The following is a 23,027-nucleotide window of genomic DNA, read 5'->3' as shown; positions in this document are numbered from 1 at the left end:
GCAATCGTTTATCGGTGCATCTAGGCTTTACACGTTGCAACGTCATTACTGACGCGGATGTGCGTCCCTTTCGATTTGAACCCCGACGATGTCGCAACGTGCAAAGTACCCCTAAAGCCCTGTGAGTTCAGAGGTGGGCCTCTATGGATTAGATCTTTTTCCCCACCAAGCCTCCAGATCGTCCACTAGATTGAGATGTGGGGTATTAGGACAAGTGAACAACCTTGATCTCATTATTCATGCCCTGTATTACGGACCTTTTTTTTTTTTTTTATTTTTTTTTAGCGTGGAAGAGCACATTATTCACTGAATGAGGGCCACTGTCCTTTAAAGAAGGACTCCCATGTTTACATATATTTTCTTTATTAAATGTGTGTTTATACTCACCTACTGATGCCTCTCTACAGTTTCCATCGATGTTCTGCTCCTTTTCTGAGTGACGTCACCGCTCCGCAGACTGTCTGTGTCACACTATGCTCTGCATCATGACCTGGAAGTGTTTTTTTTTTTTTTTTTTTGTTTTTTTTTTCCCTCCCCAGTAGAAGTCTATGGAGCGTCAGAACAAGGCCTGCCTAGGCTTTCATTGTAAAATAGACTTCCGGCTCACGCATAGTTATATGCATATATACACACACTTATTGAAAAAAGAAAAAAAAAAAAAAAAAAAATATAATATATATATATATATATATATATATATATATATATATATATATATATATATATATATATATATAATATAATATGCTATGCAGTCATGGCCTAAAATGTTGGCACCCTTGAAATTGATCCAGGACATGAATACGGTATTTCTCCCCGAAAATTATTGCAATTCGGCGTGTGTGTGTGTGTCTTGGAACAACACAAAAAAAACTGAGGAAAAAAGGTACATTGGACACAATTTTACACAAAATCCCCCAAAATGGTCTGGACAAAATTGTTGGCAGATTTCCAAAATTGAGGGTAAGCCACTTTATTTGAAGCATCGAGTGATGCTCATTCAAACTCACCTGTGGCAAGTAACAAGTGTGGGCAATATGAAAATCACACTTGAAACCAGATAAAAAGGAGAGCAATTGACTCAATCTTTACAATCTTTTTTTCTTCAGCACTGGAGTGGTGCTTTAAATTAAGTCCCCTTTTGTTTTCCTCACAGTCTGGCGGTTTCATCATTTTTTGGTGCCACTCCGTTCCTACGGCGCCAGCTTGTGCCAGTGACTTTTGACTGGCCAGAAGTCAGAGGTTATGTCACACAGTTTCAATTAATCTCTATGAGAAGCAGATTGAGGCCAGAAGGAGGCTCTTTTAAAGTTACGTTGGTTTGTGGCCTCCGGCACACTCCATGAAACACTGAAGCTACCGGCAGGTCATAAATAACTGGAGACCAAGCTGAGCGATGCTGGAAAAAGATGAAGATGGTGGCAGGTGAGTAAAGACAGGGTAAGGTGACTTAGATTTAAAGCACCACTCCAGCAGTGCAATAAAAAACCGCAGAAGTGGTGTTTTACAAGACTGGTAAACATTGACCAACTGGCAATCAGCAGTCATTTGGTACGAGTAAACAGACCCTTAGTTAAACAGAAGACTTTACTTTTTCTTATCTTCACAACAGTCTGAGGGTATGTGCGCACGTTGCTTTTTACCTGCTTTTTACCTGCTTTTTTGCTGCTTTTTCTTCTGCGCTGTTTAATGCCAAAATGGATGTGTTCTTCTATTCAAGCAAAGTCTATGGGAATTTGGGTTTCTTGTTCACACTATGTTGTTCAAAATGCTGCCTTTTTGTGGCAGAACTTTGGTCAAAAACTCAGCTTTTCAAAGAAGCAACATGTCAATTGTTTTTGCCATTTGGGTTTTGCACTGCAAAGCTGAGTTTTTGACCAAAGTTCTGCTACAAAAAGGCAGCATTTTGAACAACATAGTGTGAACAAGAAACCCAAATTCCCATAGACTTTGCTTGAATAGAAGAACACATCCATTTTGGCATTAAACAGCGCAGAAGAAAAAGCAGCAAAAAAGCAGGTAAAAAGCAACGTGCGCACATACCCTTAGGGTAAGGGTACCTTCACACTTTAGCGATGCAGCAGCGATCCGACCAGCGATCTGACCTGGTCAGGATCGCTGCTGCATCGCTACATGGTCGCTGGTGAGCTGTCAAACAGGCAGATCTCACCAGCGACCAGTGATCAGCCCCCAGCCAGCAGCGACGTGCAAGCGACGCTGCGCTTGCACGGAGCCGGCGTCTGGAAGCTGCGGACACTGGTAACTAAGGTAAACATCGGGTATGGTTACCCGATGTTTACATTAGTTACCAGCGCACACCGCTTAGCTGTGTGTGCAGGGAGCAGGGAGCTGCGCACACTGAGCGCTGGCTCCTTGCTCTCCTAGCTACAGTACACATCGGGTTAATTAACCCGATGTGTAATGCAGCTACATGTGCAGAGAGACTGAGCCGGCAGCACAGGCAGCGTGAGAGCAGCGGAGGCTGGTAACTAAGGTAAATATCGGGTAACCACCTTGGTTACCCGATGTTTATCTTGGTTACAGCTTACCGCAGCTGCCAGACGCCGGCTCCTGCTCCCTGCTCGCTTCATTTGTCACTCTCTCGCTGTCACACACAGCGATTTGTGTGTCACAGTGGGAGAGCGCCTTTGAAGAAAACTAACCAGGGCTGTGTGTAACGAGCAGCGATCTCGCAGCAGGGGCCAGATCGCTGCTCAGTGTCACACACAGCGAGATCGCTAATGAGGTCACTGCTGCGTCACAAAAAGCGTGACTCAGCAGCGATCTCGGCAGCGAGCTCGCTGTGTGTGAAGCACCCCTAAGTTCACACAGTGCGTTTTTCGCGGCGTTTTTGCGCAGTTTTCGGGTGCGTTTTTGCTCAGAAAACTGCATGACTTTGCTTCCCCAGCAAAGTCTGAGTTTTCATTTTTGCTGTCTGCACACAGCGTTTTTTTTCAGCTGCGTTTTTGTGGTGCCACAAAAACGCAGCATGTCAATTATTCCCGCGTTTTTCACTGCGCTTTTCATCCATTGAATGCAATGGGATGTTGAAAGACGCAATGAGAAACGCAAATGGCTGCTATAAACGCAGGAGGTGGGTAGTAAAGTGACGTGTACAGGAAGAGGATTCCTTCTGTCAGTAAACACAGAAGCGTGAATCCTCCCGGTACCGTCACCGCCGCTTCCACCTCCGGTCCTGTGCATGTCAGCTGCTGTGCGGCGTCATGTACGGGCAGGAGGTGGAAGCGGCTGCGAAAACAAAAGTGAACAGTAGAAAAAAAAAAAAGTTATACTCACCTGTCTGCAGACTCCCGGTGCCATGCCCGCCGGTGTGTGCAGTCTCCCCGGGTACGTATGCCTGCAGGATGCAGGACCTGGCGATGGATCACCTGATGCAGTCACCTGACGCATCAGCTGATCGTAAGTCTCTGGCTGACGCCGGCGCCCAGCCGGTTATTAGCGGATGCGTCAGGAGACTTCATCCCTGATTACCGGCAGCTGCTGCAGCGATCGGACAGGATCAGACTCCCGCCCCATCGCTGCAGGAGCTGCCGTTAATCAGCACATAAGTGAGTTGTTTTTTTTTTTTTTTTTTTTTTTTTATTTATTTTTGCACCGATGCATCAGCTGATTGTATAATCGGCTTTTATACAATCAGCTGATGTGTGATGTGATTCAGCCCCTAGAACCTGACACATCATCTGATCGCTTTGCCTTCCAGCAAACTGATCAGATATTGGATCCGGATTGGACGGCGCGGGACCCTTGACCCAGGATTACTGCGGAGGGGGGTTCTTTATTTCAATAAAGATGGAGTCACTAATTGTGTTGTGTTTTTATTTCTAATAAAAATATTTTTCTGTGTGTTGTGTTTTTTTTTTATCTTTACTAGAAATTCATGGTGGCCATGTCTAATATTGGCGTGACACCATGAATTTCGGGCTTAGGGCCAGCTGATAATATACAGCTAGCCCTAACCCCATTATTACCCAGCGAGCCACCCGGCATCAGGGCAGCTGGAAGAGTTGGATACAGCGCCAGAAGATGGCGCTTCTATGAAAGCGCCATTTTCTGGGGTGGCTGCGGGACTGCAATTCACAGCGGGGGTGCCCAGAAAGCATGGGCACCCTGCACTGTGGATTCCAATCCCCAGCTGCCTAGTTGTACCCGGCTGGACTCAAAAATTGGGCGAAGCTCACGTCATTTTTTTTTTTTAAATTATTTCATGAAATTCATGAAATAATGAAAAAAAAAAAAAGGGCTTCCCTATATTTTTGGTTCCCAGCTGGGTACAAATAGGCAGCTGGGGGTTGGGGGCAGCCCGTACCTGCCTGCTGTACCCGGCTAGCATACAAAAATATGGCGAAGCCCACGTCATTTGTTTTGTTTGGGGGGGCAAAGAAATCCTGCATACAGTCCTGGAAGGAGGATGCTGAGCCTTGTAGGTCTGCTCCCCCTGACTCTCCCTCAAGCATACAGTCCTGGATGGAGCATGCTGAGCCTTGTAGTTCTGCAGCTGCTGTCTGCTCTCCTGCATACACTATTGGATGGAGTATGCTGAGCCTTGTAGTTCTGCAGCTGTCTGCTCTTCTGCATACACTAGTGGAGAATGAAGAACACATTGAAGAAGGAAATGACATCAGACCTTTTTTTTTTGTTCACTGATAAAAAACGCATAAAGACGCAGTGAGCAAAAACGCAGCAAAACGCAGCAAAAAAACGCACCAAATCGCGGCAAAACAGGTGCGTTTTTTGCCGCGTTTTTTTGACGCGAGTGCGTTTTTGTGCGGTTTTTGCCGCAAAAAACGCACAAAAACGCAGCGTCAAAAAAACGCAGTGTGTGAACCTAGCCTTAGTAGTTTTAGGGGTGCTTCTCACATAGCGAGATCGCTGCTGAGTCACAGGTTTTGTGACGTACCAGTGACCTCATCAGCGATCTCGCTGTGTGTGACACTAAGCAGCGACCTGGCCCCTGCTGTGAAATCGCTGATCGTTACACACTGTTCTGGTTCATTTTTTGCTCATTGGTCTCCCGCTGTGCAGCACACATCGGAGTGTTTGACGGCGGGAGACCAACGAGCACCGACTCTGTGTAAGCTGTGCACGCTGGTAACCAGGGTAAATATCGGGTAACTAAGCAAAGCGCTTTGCTTAGTAACCCGATGTGTACCCTAGCTATGTATACAGGGAGCCAGCGCTGGCAGCCTGTAAGCGGTGTACGCTGGTAACCAGGGTAAATATCGGGTAACCAAGCAAAGTGCTTTGCTTAGTTACCCGATATTTACCCTGGTTACCAAGCGCAGCATCGTTACACAAGTGGCTGGTTGCTGGTGAGATCTGCCTGATTGACAGCTCACCAGCGTCCATGTAACAACGCACCAACGATCCCTACCAGGTCGGATCGTGGTCGGAATCGCTGGTACGTCGTTTAGTGAGATGGTAATAATAATAATAATAATTAATAATAATACCCTTTGTTCCCACTTTTAGGCACAAATAAAGAGAAGGGAGCACGATAATGCTGATCTGTATTTATCCACTCCCGATGATGCAGAATAATCAAATATTTTAGGGCATAATTTGTACCGAACTAAGAATTTTAGTTTGGATCAAACAATGTTGTCTCCGCACAGGACTCAGTACAGTGTTGTCTTAACACAATTCTCTGAAACCTAACAATGTAATTCACTGGACACAACGTTTGGCAGTAAACCAGGAGGGAGTCACTTCTACACCTGACCCTATTCCTAATAGCCCGACTTAATCAGCCCCTTTTATTATTTCCAGTTCACTATGCAGCAGAAATACCGTAGGTCACATCACAGCAATCTCCTACCGCCCTCCGGTGCTTGGCCCTGCGGACCTGTAACATTGCCATATGTGTGGCTATCTGAACCACTGAAGTGCGGATGGGTTACTGGCTTCTTTCTTGATACTGATGGGTTATAATCTGACTGCGCTGCAATTATTAAAATAAAGAGATCAAGCAGGGAGCTAAGCATTATCTTTACAATGGATAAATGAAATTTTAGCAAAATGTCTTCTCTGAATCTGTCATCAGTTTGCAAAATTTAAAAATCCTTCCTGCACGTAAAATAATGCTAGTAGCTAAAATATAAAATTGTATGTGTGAGAAGTGGAGACAGTAAGACGCGGCGTTATCTCTAGCATTAGGCACATGGCTGTTACGGGTTAATGTACCCTCGTGCATAGTCAGATCATGTATTAACCTGTGAAATAATTATAACCTCACTAGCATTCTTCCATGATTACCTCTGCAGTAGTCTGTTGAAAGGGGCAGAATTGTCCTCCCACTTGAAACTTTGCGCCCTCACATTTTTGGTTTCTTCAGACTTTTTAATTACATTGCGGAGGATAATACTTTTCGGTTGGGCGTGCAGTGAGGAACATTGACATTCAGGTATTCTACCTAAGAATGTGAGCGCAGCCTTTAAAGGGAACCAAACATCAGGATTTTCGTGTATAAGCTGCAGCCAGTGCAGTACTGGCACTATCATGCACAGTGTGTACATACCATTAGGGTGCAGCTCGGGTGTTTAGGCAGTGAAATACAACTTTATAAAGTTTGAAATTTCGTGCACTTTTTGATTGACGTGTGCACCTCTGCAGATAATGTCCGGGCAGGTTATGCAGGAGTTCCCCGCCCCCCCACCAGCCTGTTCCTCCCTCTCTCCTGATGTCCGGGCGGGTTATGCACGTGTTCCCCGCCCCCCCGCGCCGCCTGTTCCTCCCTCCGTCCCTCTGGCTGTATGTAAATATCTAATCTTCAGAAACATGGCGCCGGAGTGGGCCTCTGCGCATAGCGCTTATCTCCGGCGCCATGTTTCTGAAGCCCCCGCATTACACAACTTGGTGTCTGAGAGGGCGGCGCATGCGCCCTCGTTTCTTCACAGCCCGTTGTGACCGCGGGAGCGCGCGCGATTAGAACAGGACAGAACAGCTGACCGGAGGACGCGATTACCTGCTGCTCCTGTATCGTGCCGCCCCAGGACACCGGGCCAACACACCAGCCGGTGTGACATCGCTGTGGCGCCGCCCTCTCAGACACCAAGTTGTGTAATGCGGGGGCTTCAGAAACATGGTGCCGGAGATAAGCGCTATGCGCAGAGGCCCACTCTGGCGCCATGTTTCTGAAGATTAGATATTTACATACAGCCAGAGGGAGGGAGGGGAACACGTGCATAACCCGCCCGGACATCAGGAGAGAGGGAGGAACAGGCTGGTGGGGGGGCGGGGAACTCCTGCATAACCCGCCCGGACATTATCTGCAGAGGTGCACACGTCAATCAAAAAGTGCACGAAATTTCAAACTTTATAAAGTTGTATTTCACTGCCTAAACACCCGAGCTGCACCCTAATGGTATGTACACACTGTGCATGATAGTGCCAGTACTGCACTGGCTGCAGCTTATACACGAAAATCCTGATGTTTGGTTCCCTTTAATCTCAGTCTTCAGTTCCCATGAAACTATCCGATTAGGTTTCAGATCAGTGACATTTGCTTCTCTGAGCTGTAATTGTGCGGCCGCAGTGTGACATGTTCAGCCTGTGAAGATTTATGGTGGCCCTGGGTAGGATATAATCACTTAGGTACAGTGTTTTGTGTATGTGTTGTTAGGAAGACTAAATGTCATTGTCAAGCTCTGCTCGCTTTCTGACAGCAGGGTCATGTGCTCGTATAAAACTCAGAACTAATGTTAATGCCATAATTATGGAAGAACTGCTCATAATTTTACATCACCAACAGACACAAATCATATGTTTTTAAACAATTTAAAACTTATGCCCTTCTGTGTATGTAGGTGTGTGCATGTGTATATGTATATATGTATGGATTTACATATATATGGCACACAAGGCTAGTTTATAATTAATAGTTACCACTGCAGAGCTATAAAGTGCCAACATATTTTGTGGGGTTGTGTTGTGTCAGTATTTGGTGTATGATACCAGTATTTGTTACATGACACCAGTAGTTGGGCATTAGAAGGGGCTTTACTTTACTTAAGGGTCCTAAATAGAGATGAGCGAACCTCGACATTCAGTGTTTATAACAAACACAGACTATAACAAAATAATCGAGTTTGGGTTTGGAGTTTGGTTGCTTTATGTATGCAAACCACTCACAGGAGCATCACTTTGCTCAGGTACACTCAGTGCTCAGAACCCCTCCCCCCCCCCAAAAAAAAATAGTGATCTGGTTATGGCTGGCTGTATGTGGGTAGGGACCTCTACTGCACAATTAGTGACTTCCATTGGGACTCGGGTCAAATTCGGGTCTCAAACTGAGCTTTATCTAAAGTCTGGCTGAACCTGCCGAATCGAACGTCCAAAGGTCTGATCATCTCTAGTTGTAAATTACAGAGTAGATAAGCGCTGATCCAATATTATAGTGGTTTCATTAAGATTCATTGCATACCTGACAAAAAGCAGTGCACCATACAGATGAGCTATGTGAAAGTGAACAAGTTATCCCCTTCAGATCAAAGCTATCTATTGATGAAACACATGAGATAACTGTCAGCTAAATGGGTATCTCCCCTGATTCCTCCCTACACTTCAACCTTTGGTCGAGTGTCCATGTGTTTTCAGTGGGGAGACATGAGAAATTGGTAGAAACCCTTGGTGGCGACTTATCTCCAGGGAGACAAATGATCTGATGTTGAATTTCAAACAGTCCGATCCTTCTAAATCTTCTGTCAGAGGAGACCTTTCCCCCCCCCCCCACACACACGTAGGATGGTTGACCAATACTGCCGCTATCTGCCGCCCCAGCTTTAGAATGGAGCCGAGTCACTGGCCACCAGCGCTATACTGGAGAAATCCTCACGTAGTTGCTCTCTAGCTACTTGTACATTTCTTCAATCTTTCCGGAATATCTGTTTGTACAAACTGAAAACAGATGTTTTAATCTGAAGAAAAATATTTATTCCCAGAAAACACAGTAGTGTTGTCCGTGTAGCCAATGAGACTGGGAAAAGCAGAACATTATTTATGTCCATCAGAAAACTATATAACAACTTGTTACAGTATTTCCTCTCTTCTAGTAAATTATAAACCTGTGTGATAATATATAGATACTCACAGCAGCGATAGACCCCACAACACTTAGCAGCGATGGCTCCACATTAGGTGAGACATGGATGGGGAATCCAGTTTACTATAGCAGCCGTGAAGTGAGAGGTCACCGGCTGGGAATACCTGCTTATTATTGGCTTTATTATTCTGGGAGGAAAGGGTTATTCCCATCATTAAACATTATCACTGGCTCTAAACTGTTGTAATGGAGCGGTAGAGGTGTATGTCCACCACCGCTCCATTCTCTATGGGACTGATGGAAAAAGGAGACCATTGTACTCAGCTGTCTACAGTGGTCCCATTCACAAGAATAGAGCGGCTGTCGATGGACCATTTCATGCCCAATTATAAGGATTGGTCATAGTCCTAGTAGTAAAACCCCCACCAATAAGTCTAGTAATGGACGTAACCCTTCATTGCTGTCCCATAAATACATAATGCTGTTTTAAGTAGGAAGCCATCATTTTACATTTTGATTCTAGTAGCAACCAACAGAATTTTGCACGCATATGTCCGGACTGTAATAGGGGTTAACTCAGAATGAGTAGGAAATAAGTAAAGTAACACTATCCTATACCGATTGTAAAATAGGGAACATGCGTTTCATTATGGGCCCTGTTTTAAATTTGTTTGCCTTAGCACACGGTTTCCTGACTAGCCACATCATTGTTCCCAGAACGATACTATATGGTTTTCTGCGTGTCCCCTGTAGTATTTATTTCATTTTTATTTTTCGCTATTATGGTTAATGTTAAAGCATAAAAATATCTCATATACAGAAGCATTTTCCTCATGTAGAAAACCACAAAAGTATTCAGTCCAACAGCAGGCTGTATACCCATGAGCCTTGTTAGTGTAAACTGGAAAAATGAAAAGTAAGGAGCAGTAAGGGGGGACCTCACAGTTATAAATCAGCCACAAGCCCCTCTACATCTGGAAAGTTATATCACAAAAATGCTGATACAAATAACATAAAAATTTCTGAGTATTGGAATTCATTGTAGTGGTTTCTCAAAATCCTGGCAGATCCCTTGTGTTCTGTGCGTCTCCCTCTGATGCATCGTTCTCATGTGAAATTTGGAGCTTAGTTGCTGTATAATAACCTGAAGTATCCCGTATACTGGTTTTAGGTCATTTTTATAGGTTTTCTATAGCTCTTAAAGCCTAAGTATAATAGGCATTTAAGAAAAGATATTTAGATGATGGTGTCTGAGCTACGGGGAGCAATTACATTGACTTTTTGGACTATTGAGATGTTGGTCAAGAAGCCAAAATCACCCAGTTTTCCTGTACCTATTGGGAAAAAAGAAAAGTTAAGTTTACAGGTAGTGACGTGTGTAATATGTCCTAATAGTGTGACTATCTACATGGATGTCCTATCATCGTGACTAAGGACCGCCATCGAGTCATTGCTGCCCTTACTGGTGTATGCCAACAGTCTCTATATTATATATACACAGCCAGCAGCCTGCATCTTCTGTATTTTGTGTGTGTGTATGTGTATATATAATATTTTATATGTAGCCTGTATCCTCTGTAATATAAGTATATAATGTGCATATGCCTCACTATTCCATCTGGGGCTTGTCATTTTGATAATCCGAAAAACTTGCATGCAGCTTTTTTTGGGCTGTCAAAATGACAACTGCGCTGAATAGTTGATCCGAACATCTGTTAATGTGTGATTGGTGAGTCTCAAGGGGGCCCGAAAATTTTGCCAGTATGGGGGGGGCCCTAAAATTCTGGTTGGCAGCCCTGACATGACTTCGTACACTGATGTTATTATCAAATACCCAATGATCATTGCTTGAGTTATTGGATTATTATATAGCAAGAAAATTAATTACTACTCATTGGCTAGGCTACTGGCCATGGCTTAAATTAATCAGTGCGGGCTAGTGTACTAGGCAAGGAGCAAACTGCTTACGTTTTTGCTTTCTTGTAAGCACTGTTCTGAAGGTGGCTGGATCACTGGATCTGTCCAGCTTCGGTGCCTCTGCACTCCTCTGATAATGTGAAGGCTAAGCTCTCTGGTTACAGTATCGGTGAGTACACAGGGGGATGATGACACTGGCCTGAACTGTCAATCACCAATATGGTCAGGAAGCCGTGAGGCCTTGGACGGTGCGTTACAGAAGATCAGTGTTGAGAATTGTGAATAATTCTTTAATATTATCACTTAAAACAAATTGTATGGTTTCCTTTGTGTACTACAATACTGTTTCATCATCATAAGATCTGATAGGGTGCCAAGCTTGGAAATTCTGCTGATTTCAATGTTGTGACTATCTCCCAACCAATGAAAAAAGTGTCAAGTTGGATTTTAATCTTTGCAAGTCTTTGTTTCCCATGAAGAATCATACCAGAGATGTCTGACCGCTTCTTATTCTTTTCCTTTTTTTGTGAAATACGATGTAGGAGTAGCTGTCCATATTGTGCGTGTCTATGGGGTAGCTGGAGACCGTAGCTCATGGCCAAATCATTTTTCAGCCAACAGCTGTGTTATGTGTTAGTGCAATTTCTACATTTGTGCTTCAGTGTAAATATATTCCTCTGCTGATAAGGCATTTGTTATAATACACTGCGTAGACATAAAGGAAACTATGTCATCAGCTTGTAAACATTGTGTCATCATGTGTCATTCCAGCTCCTAATTGTGGAAGTGCTGCCAATAAGGCTACTTTCACACATCCGGTTTGAGCCCTGCGGCTCAATCCGGCTGTGAAAACTATGCAACGGATGCGGTGAAAACACCGCATCCTTTGCATACGTTTTTACATGCGGCCGGTCCGGTTTTTTCCGGTTGCGGCATGCTACTGAGCATGCGCAGTGGAAAATACCGCATGCGGCGACCGGATGCGGTTTTTTCCGCATCGCGCCGCATCCGGCCTCCATAGGGATGCATTGAAAAATGCGCCGCAGCGGCCGGATGCGGCGCGATGCGGTGTTTTTTGCCGGAGCAAAAAACGTTGCAGGGTACGTTCGATCCGGCCGCCGCATCGGCTAAATCTGCCGCATGCGGCAAAAACCGGACCGAACGCAAGCCCCTACGGCACAATGCGGCACTAATGTAAGTCAATGCAAAAAAAAACCGCAATCGGCGTTACAAAAGCCGGTTGCGGTTTTTCTGCAGAACGCCGTATTGTGCCGCAGAGCAAAAGTCCGGATGTGTGAAAGTACCCTAATCCAGTAATTCAGATTATGGCTGACATATGGTGATCCACATAGGCGCACTGCTGATCTGTCGCTATCAGCTGCAGAGAAGCTCTGAATTATTTCTGTCATCTCGCAGTGAACAGCTGATTCCTTTTAAACAGACATTACCCTAATTTCCTGCGGACAGATAAAGTAACTCAAAAGGAAAACTGGCATTAGTTCAGTAGCTTGTTCATCTACTGATAAAACCTTGAACTCCCAAAGCAAACGAGACGAGACTGCCTTTTTAGGTTGTGCCTCTCTTCTGTTCCGGAGCTCGTTTGGACGTGTCCATTACCCAAAGTTAGACCCTTCTCTGCAGTGACTACATCCAATATTGCTAAAGAAAGCAAAGTCTCGAGCTCTTCTTTAAAAAGTGAGGGGCCGACTATGGAAAAATATCAACAAGTATGATATATGTACAAAGCCCATAGGTACTTAGCACACTGTAAATCACAGGCCATGGCAGGAATTAACGATGATTTGTTGGCTGTGTAGCAGAACACATGTTTATCTGCTGCGGAGAGTATGGTTTAAATTATGGTATTGCTCAAATGCCTCAGTATCCAGCACAGAAGACCTCTTGTCAAATATTCTTAGGGCAGATTGCATAACTCAAATACTAGGATGATAGGCTTTCTATGAATAACTAGTAACTAGAACTGCAGGATTAGCGAGCAAAGATGAAGGCGCTCACTCAGTGTCCTCCCACAGAGGGTAGGGATCGGAGTAGAAGGCATGTATCCCAGGACTAGTCTTATACAGTCTATGGTAAATTCCATTCACAGTATTGCCCAGTGACTTCATATTTAGATATGTGACCTCACAACACAATCATGTGTGTGCCTTCTCTGGCTTTATGCAACTATTGACACTATAGTTTGGATGCATTGGTGTTCCAATATTTTCCCAATAGGCTACTAGTTTGGGACAAAAAAAAAAAAAAAAAAAGTTCCCATCAGTTCCTTATATTTCAGAATTGTTTTATATCCAAAAACGAACATGTATAGAACAGGGTAGGTAGCCATAAATCTTATACACAGTAGTTGTCAAGTTTTGAAACAACTAGTCCTTTCTGCCCTCCGGTACCCATGCTAGGCTTACCCGAGTGTGTATGTGGTTTCATTAGGAATAGGGGAATGAGCCAGTGCCAAACCTCTCTGATCTCATTTAAGAAAAAGGATCAAGCATGTTGAGATCCAGCTGCCTGATCCTTCTTTTGCCCCAGCATCTACCATTGAGTGAGTGTTAGGGCACACTCGCGACATTCACCTCAAACGTAGCATATGGCAGCTTTAAGAATAAAACATTGGCCACTGTTTTAGCTTTTTATGTTTTATTTGTCTTTTTATTTAGTTTTAAAGTAAAAATTACATTTTTCTATTGTTTCATGAATTTTACCTTTGGCTAAAAATGTAATCTATATTCCCCTATTTAAAGAAAGTCAAACGTTTTCTTGTAGTAAGCATATAACAGTTGACGCAGCGCTCCATTTGAGTAACTTCAACAGGCGACCTGTCACCAGTTTTTTGCCCTAGAAGCTGTGGCCACCACCACTGCGCTCTTAAAAACCGCATTCTAACATGCTGTATATAAGAGCCCAGGCCGCTGTGTAAAACCATAAACACTTTAGAATACTTAAACAGACGGTGCGGAGCACAACGGTTGGAACGGTGTCTCCTCTTTCGGCCATCTTGGTCTTCCTTATTCTGAAGCCGCGGTGCATGACACATCTGTCGTACACACGCGCCGGCATTGAGGTCCTGCGCAGGCGCACTACAATACTTTGATCAAAGGGCAGATCAAAGTGCGCCTGCGTAGGACCTCAATGCTGGCGCGTGTGTATGACGTAGTTGCGTCATGCACCGCGGCTTCATAATAAGGAAGACCGAGATGGCCGAAAGGGGATGCGCCGGTCCCGGAGAATGGCACCACCCATCCGACTGTTGTGCACGGTGAGTATTATAAAGTGTTTGGGGTTTTTTTAGGTTATACCAAGCGGCCTGGGCTCTTATATACAGCATGTTAGACTGCTGTATATAAGAGCCCAGTGGTGGTGGCCACAGCTTATAGGGCAAAATACTGGTGACCGGTTCCCTTTAAACAAAAAAACAAATGCTAGCTGTTTTTGATTGCAGTCCTGTCACACAGCATCTGTAATGTTTATTCAGTGCTGTAAAGGGTTCTCTCCATGTATCTCTATTGCTATTCTGTGACGTTCTCTCACCATCCAGTTTCACTGCAAAATGGCTGCTGCATTCCCTACTTCTGCTTTTTTACAGTACCTCCTAATTGACTGTGCTATACACTGTGTTGTAACAGAAGCTTGGAGAAGCATGGAGCAATCTGCGCTGCTGTGGAATATACAAAAGATCCAGTGCATGAAATGGATGAAAAGGTGCTTTATTTACGCGTTTCGGAGTGAAGCCCCACTGCTTCAGAACAGGTACCGAATTTGGTGCCTGTTCTGAAGGTGTGGGATTTCACTCCAAAACGCGTTAATAAAGCACCTTTTCATCCACTCCATGCACTGGACCTTCAATTTATTCCACAACATTGCAGATTGTTCCCCTCATGGACCTTGTGGCAGCTGTTTTTGCTCCTATACTGGTTGTGTGTTGCACAAGCACACAAGGTGAGCGACCTGCTCTTATTCTTTCACTTTTCTTTTATTGGGTTAGACCCTATTGCGCTGGTTCTCCACAGTATTGCATACACAGTATTGTGATAGCTGAACGTCATGGAAGCCTGAGGTCACGGGAGACTTTTCTGGCTAATGTAATTTTCCATTTTGTATAAAATTGCCATGGTCATTATTTTTTGCAGTTTGTTTGACTTGAATAGCGAATTGCTTCAATCTTAAATAGTTTTAAGTCCAGTGAATTCTCTAAGATTCAAGTAGAGTTTCACTAGCATCAAAATGATTCGCTCTTCTTTAGTTGTGGCTTTAAGTAGATGTTTCTCCTTGGGCTCCACTGATCACATGCTGTTTCTTCTTGGTTCCTTGTATTATTTATTAACGATCTAAAGGAGTTTTATTGGTGGAAGCCGGGGTCTGATTGATGCCTGCAGATACGAACTTAGCAATGTTATCACCCAGTCTGGAGCTGGTTTATATTGTAAGAAATGCACATGTTTAATATCAGCCCTCGTGACTTCTGTGAAAGTTTCTCCTTGGGCTTTCCTGAATGCATGCTGTTTCTCCATGGCTCCTCATGTATTATTTATTAATGATCATTCCCTCACATCTAGAGAAGTTTTCTTGGAGGGAGCCAGGGTTCTGATTGATACCTCTAGATCTGAACTCACCAATGTTATCACCCAGTCTGGAGCTGGTTTATACTGTAAGAAACGCATGTGTTTATTATCAGACCTCACGACCACTGCGAGGAATGTTAATGGAAAGTGGACTTCTTTTCTCAGCTTGTGCAATATTTAATCAGATGATGTGACCCATACTGTATCTCTGAGAGGTCTTACTGCCATTTATAGTGTGACTTTCAGTACTGAATAATAGGAAGCAAACAATTATTTTTCATTCATTAATTATTTCAGATTTTTCAAGTATACATACTTTAGCTAATGGAAGTAGATCTAGATGACATCCTGAGCAGACTGGTGTAAATAACCGTCTGAAAGCAAGATCAGTATTACTTGAGTCATGACCAACCATCTTCATGTAATATCTAATATATAAAGCTGAGTGTATGTATTTATGTGTGCATGTCCGGTAAAGGAATCCACACCATCGTATCTACAATCCATGAAATTTTGCACAGCCACTCCATTTGACTCAGGGAATGTCATAGACTACATTTTGAGGGGAAAATTTTACCCCACGCTTTACAGTTATTTGCCATAAAAACCTGCTTACATTAAAGTCAATGGAGCTGAGAACGGATCTGTTATTATAGACTCCTATTATGGACATAGAAAGAGACGAACAGAGAGTTGCACAGGCACCGAAAAAGATGGGGAGGAAATCCAGCACAAAAATGTCCATAGAAGCAAAAATTTGAGGAAGATTAAAGAGTAATCTTCCTTAATAATTAAAAAACATGGTGAGTATAAAAACTCCTATGCTTTACGCGTTTCAGATGCTGAGTCATAATCATGTTGATTATGACTAAGAACTGAGCGTCTGAAACGCGTAAATCATAGGAGTTTTTATACTCACCATGTTTTTTAATTCGGGAATGCAGATTACTTTTTAATCTTCCTGAAATTTTTGCTTCTATGGACATTTTCGTGCTGGATTTGCTCCCTGTTTTGATCGATTGCAGCCTCCTATGTCCACCGAGCACCGTCCAGGAGTCTTCAACCAGCTTTCAATCAAACAACTAACTGGTGAGCTTTAACCTTTCTATTTTTACAGAAAAAGATATATATACACACACACACACACACACACACACACACACACACACACACACACACACACACACACACACACACACACACACACAGAGACACATACATAGAAAACGATACCCACAGAAAGAGACACACACATACATACACAGAAAGAGACAGAGAGACACACAAAGGGACACACAGTGACACACACATGCACCGAAAGAGAGACACACAGAAAGAGAGACAAACACACAGAAACTGCTTGGATGCTTGAGGTAATATTGGCTGTTTTAGGTTACCCTGGCTACTTATCAAGTTGCCTATTGCAACCAATCACAGGTATCCTTTTTTTTTGTTACAGGTCAAGGAGCTCTGATTGGTTGCTATAGGCAATGAAGGACTTGCTTAGTATAAGACAGCTTATGTGTTAGTTAATATGATTTCAGTGGGAGAGACTTAATTACTATCCTGGGCAACAACTGGTTCTATAGCTAGTATTTTCTTAAATAAAAAATAAATTCTCAAAGCTTTCCTATTAGCACTACCTTGTTTAAACCAAACATCTGTAAGCGTTTTTAAGGTCAACTTTATGGGCTTTAAAATTCCCCAATTGCCCATCTCCACTTTTCTTTTAATAACACGTATTGGTTAAGTGGTGATTATAAAATCACCATGTTGTTTCTCCAAAGCTTTCTTTCCATGCTCCTTAGTCAAACTTTATCAGTCAAATCCTTCTTTCATTAGTAAAGTATGGTGAATGGCTTCAGATAATTATATATTCATGTTTGTAACCATTAATAATACTCAGGTTTTTTTTGGCTTATAAGCCTATAATTGTAATAATAGCATGACCATTTTACAGTATCATTGGAAAAACTATTAATCCCCATAATTACTGTTCAGTGGGTTTAAATTTCTGGACTATATACTTTCACAATAATTTAGAGATTCGACATAAAATGTTCTCTGTGAGCCTCATCTTTATTTTTTGGCGTTACTGTGCCCACCATGTACTTCCTATAGTGCTGCAGTTTCCAGAATAGTCCATAATAAAACCAACCCTCTGTCAGGCAACAAAGGGACACGCTATGAAGTAGACAGTGCAGTCAAAGGCGAGAATGAAAAATGTTCTAATTTACAGACATGGTTCCCAAGGTCTAGGTTCCTGCACTCAGTACTTGGCTTCTGGGTTTTGTCCATTCTTGATCGAGGAGAGATGACACATGTTCACCACATCTATATCTTATCTGTCTAAGTATCACCGGCTTCAGCTCTCAATCTGGCAGGAATTTCTAACTACCTTTTTCCTTTCATGTAGGTGAAATTTATGATCAAGGTTAAGTTGAGTATGAATAGTGCAGCATTCCTTCTGTGAATTCAGTTCTACAATGCTCGAATGCCACACATACCATTGCCATGCTCATATTTTTTTTTATTCTCATTTATCCAGGGATTCTCAGACATTACTGCAACTGCAGAATCAAATACTTAAAGAAAAAGAATCTGCTGCCGTGAAACAACAAGCAAGTCTACAGCAGAGTACACCGCCATCACCATCTTTCCCTCCTCCACCTACCATCCAGGAGCTCGAGGCCAGTCAGTTTATCACTTCACCAGCACAAATGAGCGTTCTGAATTCTCACAGTTCTCCAGCGATGCAACCAGCAAGCTCCTTTAACTACGCTCGACCTAAACAATTTATTGCTGCTCAGAACATGAGTTCCACCCCAGGCTTTGTCACACCATCTTCTGGGTCCTCTACCTCCAGCCTTCCTTCTCCAACATCAGCACCTCAAAAACAGTTTGGTAGAGCTCCAGTGCCACCATTCTCTCAGCCATTTTATCCAGAAGGGGATGCATTTTGGTCTCCAACATCATCATCGCCACCACCTCCTCCACCTCCTGTGATGAGTCCTACTGCAAATTATAGTAATCAAGATCAATTTCCTCTTCCTCCCCCACCACCTCCACTTCCAGTTTCAGCCCATTCACCATCCTACAGTCCATCTCTTTCTCCAACTACAAGAGGATCTAATTCAGGATACAACCCTGCGGCCTTCCTTAGTTCCATGCTGCCATCCCAGCCGTCACCTGTCTCTTTTAATGAGCTTGGTCTTCCAAAAGGTGTAATGCCACCGTAAGTTTATACTGCACCTTAAGTCTCCTTGTCATGTTTGGAGATAGCGTTATGTTATTCTAATGATTGCATTTATTACAGCAGGCCTATTATTTTTTTTTTTTTTTTTTTTTTTTTTTAGGTGACAATGACTAGTACACTATTTTGCTCAATGATTTTTTTTAAAATGAGTTACACACTCCTGGGATAGATGCATATACGTTTTGCTAAGTATCTCTCTTGGAATAAAGTGTCATTGAAAATTTTGGACCATTTGGCTTCTACAGCCTCGATGTAGCACAGTACATAGCAGACTGAGAAACCATGAAATTCATTATTGAGGTTGACTGACATTAGGGACTGTAGACCTTAAAGAGGTTATCTAATACTTTTACATTGATGGCCTATCCTTAAAATAGATAATCAATGTGTAATCGGCCGTGGTCCAACACCCAGTACCCTCGCCGATCAGCTATTCTTAGCCGTTGCAGTAGGCATCCAGAAATGCTCAGTTACGGAGCTTCCCCATCAACTGATCGTGGCCGCAGGCGGGTACTGCACATCTGCCTACTATTCAAATCAATGAGAGGCGAATGTGCAATACCTGGCCGCGGCCGCTATCTGAAGACAGGGCAGCTCCAGAACAGAGCATTTTTGACCTCCAGATGCCGGTGGCGGCACCAAGAACAGCTGATCGACGGGGGTGCAGGGTGTCAGACCCCGTCCGATCAGACATTGATGACTTATCCTAAGGATAGGTCAATGTTAAAATAGTGGCCAACTTGTTTACGTCTCTTATTCTCGATTATCCTCATTAATGATTTATAAAGAGTTGAACATGTAACTTTTTATTAATCATAAATAAGCTTGGAAGAGAGATTAGAGTTAGAAACTCTGCTGTCAGAGGAACTCACGGAGGGATTTTAATCTTGCCTCAGTCTGCTATGATACACAGAGGCGGTAGAAACATAACCATACAATTTTTTTTTTTTTTTTATAAAACTGATATTTAGCCAAAAATAGAGGGTAACAAGTAATCAAATGTTCAAATGTATACAAGTTGCTCTTTGAAGCCAAAGTGACATTTGTGTTAAAGATGGGCAACAGCCACCATCACATACAGTAAAAGCTCGGCAGGATCGTATTGCTACGGAAGTTACTTGGTTTAAATAATTTTGTCAGGAACGTGTCACACTGCATGTAAAAGATTGGCTTGGTGATAGGTTTAAATGTAAGATGGCTTTATCTTGGCGGCAACTTGCAGAAGTAAAAAGTTCCTCCTCTGTTAACATGGTAGGTTAAAGGTCATTTGCTTAAATCTAGCCATCTTAAAATAGAGGCAATTAAATGGAGTCCTATCTCCATTAATACCATTGACCAGACCAGTTCAGCCTGGGCCAAATCTGGCTCTTCATTTGTTCCTGTCCAGCCCACCAACTGGGACAGTCAAAGGGCTGGATACTGTGGTGTAAAGCACCACGCAGCCACCACCCCCACCTGACCTCATTAGAAGGCAGATACCGTTAAATGCAAAAATGGAATAGGAAACTGTCAGGTCCTTCTTCTGTGGAGGAATCATACTGTGTGTGTGAGGGGCATCATATGGTTTGTGTGGGCTTCATACTGTGTAGGGATTGGAAGTTTTGGGAGCATGATATTCTGTGGAGGGGAGAAGCTTTGGGGGCTTATGCTTCATGGTGGGAGATGTTAATCAAGACACATCTAAGTATTCTTAAGGCTGCATAAGGCTATGTGCGCGCAGTACGTTTTTCACGGCGTTTTTTGGGCTCAGAAGTGCCTGAGCTTGCTTCCCCAGCAAAGTCGAGTTTTCATTTTTGCTGTCCGCACACAAATTTTTGTTTTTTTTTCTTTAAGCTGCGTTTTTGAGCTTAAAAAAAAATGGACATGTCAATTCTTTCCTGCGTTCCCCCCCCCCCCCATGCAATGCATTGAAAAAACGCAGAGATCAAAAATGCAGCAAAAAGCGGTAAAAACGCATGCGTTTTTACCTGTGCGTTTTTTGCGTGTTTTTGCCGCGGGTGCGTTTTTATGTGTTTTTGTGCGTTTTTAGCGGACAAAAACGCAACGTCTAAAAGAAAAAAACACTGTGTGCGGACGTAGCCTAACAGGGGCAGTATGATTTTACAGCTCTTTATATACTCTTCAAAAAGCAATAAATTATGTGTTTTTGATTAGTTGCTACTGGTAAGAATCCATGTGACAATAAGACATATTGAGGCATGTATTAGCAGTAGCGGCTAGTTAGTATAGTTAGTGCTGCTCAATATTAAGTGATATAATAATAATATTGAGCAGAATTAAATTTGGATTGTTGAATTGGTCCTCCACAGCATTCACGGCCTGTCATGTGACCCCAGAAATCATTATTCTTTTTTATTTATTTTTTTCTTTATTTAACAGCAAACATGGAGACAGTCCAAATTTGACAAATTACATGTTACGGCCGAAATAGGCCTAATATACATCTGCTAAACAATATATGTAAATCACAACACCATAGTCTTTCCATGTTAACCAAATTTTCAATGTAAAAAGGGGATGCCAGGTCTAGTTGAAAATTAGAAAGAAAGAAATACTGAGTCCAAGCAGAATAGGAGGGGGGGAGAAACAGAAGGTGGGGGGAAATAGTGAAAGAAGGGAACATGAAGCAAGGATCCACAAGAAACAGGACCAGTACCGGCCCAAGGACCCTGGGGTACTCGCCCTCAATTGGAATAATTTCTTGGCCACCCTTGCCATAGACCGTGAATGCAGGATAGTTAATAACTTGCGAAGATGGGGAAGATTATTTTACATTATGATGATACTAATTGAATGAACACTTACACCGATCTATAAAAGTTATGCAAAAGGTGGCTAGTTTTGGAAAAGAGATTAAAATAAAAGTGGAAACATCACTATGTATCAGTATGTAACCAGCAAGGAATTTCAGATGAGTATTGAGAGCAATCTGGATTTGGTTACAGTAATTCCCGCTGCCTAATGTCCTGATAGTCAGTATCACATGTACAGTTAGGTCCAGAAATATTTGGACAGTGACACAATTTTCGCGAGTTGGGCTCTGCATGCCACCACATTGGATTTGTAATGAAACCTCTACAACAGAATTCAAGTGCAGATTGTAACGTTTAATTTGAAGGTTTGAACAAAAATATCTGATAGAAATTGTAGGAATTGTACACATTTCTTTACAAACACTCCACATTTTAGGAGGTCAAAAGTAATTGGACAAATAAATCAAACCCAAAAAAAATATTTTTATTTTCAATATTTTGTTGCTAATCCTTTGGAGGCAATCACTGCCTTAAGTCTGGAACCCATGGACATCACCAAACGCTGGGTTTCCTCCTTCTTAATGCTTTGCCAGGCCTTTACAGCCGCAGCCTTCAGGTCTTGCTTGTTTGTGGGTCTTTCCGTCTTAAGTCTGGATTTGAGCAAGTGAAATGCATGCTCAATTGGGTTAAGATCTGGTGATTGACTTGGCCATTGCAGAATGTTCCACTTTTTTGCACTCATGAACTCCTGGGTAGCTTTGGCTGTATGCTTGGGGTCATTGTCCATCTGTACTATGAAGCACCGTCCGATCAACTTTGCAGCATTTGGCTGAATCTGGGCTGAAAGTATATCCCGGTACACTTCAGAATTCATCCGGCTACTCTTGTCTGCTGTTATGTCATCAATAAACATAAGTGACCCAGTGCCATTAAAATCCATGCATGCCCATGCCATCATGTTGCCTCCACCATGTTTTACAGAGGATGTGGTGTGCCTTGGATCATGTGCCGTTCCCTTTCTTCTCCAAACTTTTTTCTTCCCATCATTCTGGTACAGGTTGATCTTGGTCTCATCTGTCCATAGAATACTTTTCCAGAACTGAGCTGGCTTCATGAGGTGTTTTTCAGCAAATTTAACTCTGGCCTGTCTATTTTTGGAATTGATGAATGGTTTGCATCTAGATGTGAACCCTTTGTATTTACTTTCATGGAGTCTTCTCTTTACTGTAGACTTAGAGACAGATACACCTACTTCACTGAGAGTGTTCTGGACTTCAATTGATGTTGTGAACGGGTTCTTCTTCACCAAAGAAAGTATGCGGCGATCATCCACCACTGTTGTCATCCGTGGACGCCCAGGCCTTTTTGAGTTCCCAAGCTCACCAGTCAATTCCTTTTTTCTCAGAATGTACCCGACTGTGGATTTTGCTACTCCAAGCATGTCTGCTATCTCTCTGATGGATTTT

General features: G+C 42.9%; 1 protein-coding gene across 2 annotated transcripts in view; it reads left to right on the top strand.

Moving 5' to 3' along the window:
* The window catches only part of PALLD (palladin, cytoskeletal associated protein), a 551,568-nt gene that overhangs the window by 467,404 nt on the left and 61,137 nt on the right, over positions 1-23,027 (top strand). For both annotated transcript variants that reach the window (XM_075347256.1, XM_075347263.1), the window contains one exon: positions 18,101-18,787. In XM_075347256.1, coding sequence (XP_075203371.1) covers positions 18,101-18,787 — 687 coding nt within the window. The remainder of the gene's footprint in view (positions 1-18,100; positions 18,788-23,027) is intronic.

The sequence above is a fragment of the Anomaloglossus baeobatrachus genome, chromosome 1 (assembly GCF_048569485.1).
Source record: "Anomaloglossus baeobatrachus isolate aAnoBae1 chromosome 1, aAnoBae1.hap1, whole genome shotgun sequence".
Taxonomy (NCBI): domain Eukaryota; kingdom Metazoa; phylum Chordata; class Amphibia; order Anura; family Aromobatidae; genus Anomaloglossus; species Anomaloglossus baeobatrachus.
The sequence above is the reverse complement of the archived record's forward strand: the minus strand, read 5'-3'. Positions and strand labels throughout refer to the sequence as shown.